The 5,588-nt window shown below is 65.0% G+C and overlaps 2 protein-coding genes across 2 annotated transcripts in view; one reads left to right on the top strand and one right to left on the bottom strand.

Moving 5' to 3' along the window:
• Nucleotides 1–115: 115 nt before the first annotated feature.
• Nucleotides 116–3,632, top strand: AMSG_10241 (exosome complex exonuclease RRP44; the record flags this gene model as incomplete). The annotated part of the gene is made up of 2 exons (XM_013897985.1): nucleotides 116–122; nucleotides 339–3,632. The coding sequence occupies 2 exons, from the start codon at nucleotides 116–118 to the stop codon at nucleotides 3,599–3,601; spliced, it is 3,270 nt and encodes a 1,089-aa protein (XP_013753439.1). The 3' UTR covers nucleotides 3,602–3,632.
• AMSG_10240 (uncharacterized protein) overlaps nucleotides 3,626–5,588 on the bottom strand; it is a 2,385-nt gene continuing 422 nt past the window's right edge. Inside the window, exon 2 of the mRNA XM_013897984.1 lies at nucleotides 3,626–4,633. Within this exon, the coding sequence (XP_013753438.1) occupies nucleotides 3,686–4,633 (948 nt within the window). The 3' untranslated portion in view covers nucleotides 3,626–3,685. The remainder of the gene's footprint in view (nucleotides 4,634–5,588) is intronic.

The raw sequence follows: 5,588 nt of genomic DNA, 5'->3' as shown, positions 1-5,588 counted from the left end.
GGGTGCCCTCAGACTCATCCATCCATCAGAGCCATCACTCCCCTCCTCCCTCCCCCACCCCACTCCCCCCCCCCTCATCCCACCCCCCCCCTCACCACATCCCATCCCCACCACCATGCTCCGTTCCCGGTCGCACTTCCGGAGAACACGTCGGGGGAATGTGCTGAAGGTCTCCCGGGAGCACTACCTCCGTGACGACCTCTACTGTGGCATGTCGTCCTGCCACATCTGCCCGGCTGTGCCTCCGCCTTCGCTCCTCGCTCTCTCTGCCCGCCGTGCCGCAGAGGCATCGTCATCGTCATCGTCATCGGCTGCTGCTAGCAGGCGATCGGCGACAGAGTCCCGTACTTCCTCCATTGCTTCGGCCTCGGCCTCTGCTGCTGCGGCTGCCTTTCGCCCGCTGGCGGCGGCAGAGGGTTTTGCGGCCGCTGCGCCAGTCCTCGTCATCGATACCAACATTGCTCTCCATCAGATCGATCTGCTGGAGAGGGCCGATGCCCTTGTCAACATTGTTGTCCTCCAGACAGTTCTCGGTGAAGTCTCGGCTCGCTCGGCGCAGCTCTACTCCCGCCTGAGGGCTCTGACCTCGGACTCGGCCCGCTGTGTCTACGTCTTCTCCAACGAGCACCACCGCAAGACCTACATCGAGCGCGTCAAGGGCGAGTCGCCCAACGATCGCAACGATCGCGCCATCCGTGTTGCTGCAAAGTGGTATCATGACCACCTGGCATCCGTCCCGCTCACCCGCGACCAGCTCGCCGAGTTGCAGCTCGCCAAGGCAAAGATGACCAAGGCCGCCGCTGCCACCGCTCCGGCCAGCCTCGTCCGCAGCATGGCCGATGGCGATGGCAAGGCCCGTAAGGTCATCCTCATTTCGGACGATGTGGCCAACTGCGCCGCTGCCCGAGAGGACGGCCTCGAGGCTTACGGCATTGCCGACTACCTCGCGGCCTACCTCCCGCACGAGCCGAAGCTCCTCGACCTGGTGGCCAAGCCCAAGGCCGGCGCTGGCGGCCGTGAGTTCTCCAGTGGCCGCGAGCCGATCTTCCCTAAGCACCTCGACGAGTCCGAGGTTCTCGCTGGTGTCCGCGCCGGCAAGTACGTGCAGGGCAAGTTCTACCAGGACGTCCGCAACGTGCTGCAGGGCTCGGTGACTCGCGGCGAGGTCGGCGTCCCAGTCCTCATCTCGGGCGTGGTCGACATCAACCGCGCGTTTGACGGCGACGTTGTCGCCGTCGAGCTCTATCCCGAGTCCGAGTGGGCCGCCGAGTCGGATCTGCTCGTCGACGGTGACGCCGCCGCGGCCAACGACGACGGCGACCCGGACGGCGACACGCTCTCCCTCGAGGCGGCGTCCAAGGACGCGGCCCAGAGCGCGGGCGAGATCCGCCCGCGCGGCAAGGTTGTCGGCATTGTTAAGCGCAACTGGCGCCGGTACTGCGGTCATCTGCTGCCGCGCAAGTCGGACCGCCCGGGCCGCCCCTCGCCGGGCAAGTACCTCTTTGTGGCCAACGTCCGCCACCTCCCGCGCATCCGCATCCACACCACCCAGCCGGCGTCGCTGCTTGGCAAGCGGATCATGGTCGCCGTCGATGGATGGGACCGCTACTCCAAGTACCCGTCGGGCCACTACGTCCGGGTCCTCGGCGATGTGGGCGACAAAGAGACCGAGAACGAGCTCCTGCTCCTGGAGCACGACATTTCGTACGAGCCGTTCTCACAGGCCGTCCTCGACTGCCTCCCGCCGTGCCCGTACGTCATCTCGCCGAAGGAGATTGCCAATCGCGTCGACCTCCGCGAGTCCCGCGTGGTGTGCTCCATCGACCCGCCGGGCTGCACAGACATTGACGACGCGCTCCACGTCCAGCGGCTGGCCAACGGCAACTTTGAGGTCGGCGTCCACATCGCCGACGTCTCACACTACGTCAAGCCCGGGACCGCCATCGACGCCGAGGCTGCCGCCCGCGGCACCACCGTCTACCTTGTCGACCGTCGCATCGACATGCTCCCGTCGTACCTCGGAACCGACCTCTGCTCGCTCAAGCCGCGCGTCGACCGCCTCGCCTTTTCGGTCGTGTGGGAGCTGACGCCCGAGGCCGAGACCGTCTCGGTCGCCTTCCACAAGTCAATCATCCGCTCGGTCCACGCTTTTTCGTACGGTGAGGCCCAGGCCAAGATCGATTCGGACGACGACGACGTGGTGGCGCGCAACCTCCGCGACCTCCTCGCCCTCTCGCGCAAGCTTCTCGCCCGGCGCAAGGCCGCAGGCGCGCTCACCCTCTCCTCGCCCGCCGTCCACTTTGAGCTCGACTCGGAGACGTCTGACCCGCTCTCGACCTCGATCTACGAGCTGCGCGAGACGAACTCGCTGGTGGAGGAGTTTATGCTCCTCGCCAACACCACCGTGGCCAAGCAGATCCTTGGAGCCTTCCCGTCATCGGCCATGCTTCGCCGGCACCCTGCGCCGAACCCGGAGCGCTTTGAGGCGCTCATCACCGCCATCCGCGCCTCGTCGCACCTCTTTGACGCCGGCGACGAGCTCACCTTTGACGTCTCATCGAACCGCTCGCTGGCGACCTCGCTCGATGCCGCCACCTCGACGGCCAACCCGTACCTCAACACCCTGCTCCGCATCCTCACCACCCGTTGCATGCAGCCGGCAGCCTACTTTTGCTCGGGCAACGAGGACTCGTACGAGCACTTTGGCCTCGCCGCACCGCTCTACACCCACTTCACCTCGCCCATCCGCCGCTACTCGGACGTCATTGTCCATCGCCAGCTCTACGCCTCGCTCTCCAAGACGCACGAGTCGCACCCCTCGCTCGTCAACCGCAACCTGCTCTCGGCCATTGTCGACAACCTCAATCTCCGCCACCGCAACGCCCAGTTTGCCGCCCGATCCTCGGTCGACCTCCACACCCTCATCTTCTTCAAGGACAAGGTCGTCGTCGAGGACGCCTACGTCCTCGCCACAAAACTCAACGGCATCGTTGTCCTCGTGCCCAAGTTTGGCGTCCAGGGCCACGTCACCTTTTCGCGTGCCGATGAGCCGTCGCCGCTCGACTATGACGCCAAGACCCAGACTCTGCGCCATCCCGAGACCGGCGACCTTGTCCTCGCCATGTTCCAGCCTGTCCGCGTCCGCATCTCGGTCAAGACCAACGCCAACCTCCGCCGCTACCTCAACGTCGAGCTGGTGGAGCCGTCGCTGGCGAGCTTGCTCGGAGTCGACAACGACGAGCCCGCCGCCGGTCCCGCCCCTATGGACGTCGCCGGATCGGACAAGTACTCGCTCGACGACGTGCTCGCTCTCGGCCGCGACGACGACGACGACGGCGACGAGGCGACAAAGTCATCCGAGGCTGCCAAAGCTCCCACCTCGGGCTCAAAGCGCCGCGTTCGCGATGCCGACTTGTCGCAGAACAAGGGCGGTGCCGCCGTGGCCGACGACGAGACGCCGGCCAAGCGCGCCAAGCTCATGCACGATGGCGAGGCTCTTGCGGCTGCGTCGCTGGCTGCTGCCAAGAGTAAGTCCAAGGCCAAGGCCAAGGCCAAGACCAAGGCCAAGGCCAAGGCCAAGGGCAAAGGCAAGAGCAAGTGAGTGAAACAGCTGTAAAGAAAGACCGACAAGGGTGGCTCGTGTTCACTGTGAGGCGGCGCAACTCGTGACGACGGCGGTAGATGATCATTGGGCAGACGAGGTGGCGGCGGCGACGGCGCTGCTCTGCGGAATGGCCTCGCCCTTGTCGCCGGAGATTTCCGAGAGAAGGCGCCACTCGTCCATAAAGTCCCGCTTCCAGAGGCGGACGAGGCCGTCGTCGCCGGACGAGGCGAGAACGGTGCCAGTGATGTTCCACTTGACGCGCCAGACCTGCGAGTGGTGCTGGTCAAAGGTGGCGATGGGCGAAGAGGCAAAGGAGCCCTGCTCGAGACGCCAGAGGCGGACGGAGCCGTCCTTGGAGCCCGATGCAATGAGCTCGAAGCGGCGGCCCATGTTGGGCGCCCAGGCGACGTCGTGGATGGCGTCCTCGTGGCCCTCAAGGCGCTCGACACAGACCCACCGGTTGGAAGAGTCCGAGAACTGGTAGATGAGCGGAGCCGACCCATTGCCACCGGTCACCATCGACGGCGAGGCAAAGCGCGACGGGTTCCACGCAAGGGCGTTGCCTGCGCCGTCGCCAGCGTCGTCGATGGTCTCTGCGACCGACCACGAGTTAAGGTTTGTCACATCCGACGCCTCGTAGATGCGGACGATGCCCTTTGCCGACGTAGCCGCCAGCCGCAGGCCGTGGTGGCGTGGCGCAAACTCGATGTCGTTGACCGACTCGCGAGCGTCGACAAGCGACGCGTACTTGTTCCACCCGCCCGGCCCGTCGTCGTCGCCGACTCCACCGGCCGACCGGCTCTTGCCCGCACCGCCCTCGTTGCCCGCCTCACTGCTCGCACCAGCCTCGCCAGCCGAGCCGCGATCCGACGAGCGCGACGCTGACGCCGGATCGCGCGGCGACGACGGAGCCAGCCGGCGTTCAGGCTCGCCCCAGATGATGACATGGTGATCAAAGGAGCAGGTAGCGAGGACCTGGCCAAACTCCGGATGCGCCCATGCCACTTTCCAGATCGAAGCTGCGTGCGCCTGTGCGTGTGCGTGTGTGTGTGTGTGGGTGGGGGGGGGGGAGAGAGAGAGAGAGAGAGATGAAGATTGAGTAAGTGAGCGTGGTGCGCCAGCAAGAGAGAGAGAGATACAGTGAGATTGCGCGTGGTGGTGTAGTAGCCGGGGTAGCGTCAGCGGTAGTTGCAAAGACGATGATGACTGTCAGTGCGACAATACGCATGATGGCAATACCGACGATAATGAGCATGGTGACGATGACGACCATCGCCCATGACGACCACGACCATGACCACCATGACGACCACGACCATGACCGCCATGACGACCACGACCATGACCGCCATGACGACCACGACCATGACCGCCATGACGACCACCATACGACCATGACCACCAATACGACCACCATGACGACTACCACCATAACCAGCATACCTCCCCCCTCCCCCCTTCCCCCCCCCCTCCCCCCATCCCCATCCCCCTTCCCCCCATCCCCAAGTCGCAGAGCATCACGCCGACAGAGTTGCGGGCTCCGCCCCCCCACCCCTTGCCAGCACTTGCTGTTAAAGCATGCCACGCCCGGGGCTGCTTCCAGCATGGCCCCCTCCGATGGCAGCCTCGTGTTGTCGACCACCACCAGCGTCGCTCGTGCCATCGGGATGTACAGCACCGGTGCATTCCTGAAGATCATACGCGTAACGAGCGCACAAGTCGAGAGTGCTTCCCCGCCCCTGTGAGCACGCCCGGCGGCGAAAGGACCCTCGCCGTAGCCGCCAGACTGGTCAAGGCAATGGGCGAAAGATGGTCCGAGGCGGACTGAGACTGCATCATTGACGAGGATGGAGGTCGAGCGCACTCGGATGCAAACACCTTGGTCTCGACATCTGACACGTCAAAACTCGAGGGCAGCGCCCGTCGCCATGAGTTCCCTCCGAGATCCCACGTCAACCAAATGCTAATGATTCTGGAACGAGAT

Source organism: Thecamonas trahens, assembly GCF_000142905.1.
Source record: "Thecamonas trahens ATCC 50062 unplaced genomic scaffold supercont1.61, whole genome shotgun sequence".
Lineage (NCBI taxonomy): Eukaryota > Apusomonadida > Apusomonadidae > Thecamonas > Thecamonas trahens.
The sequence above is the reverse complement of the archived record's forward strand: the minus strand, read 5'-3'. Positions and strand labels throughout refer to the sequence as shown.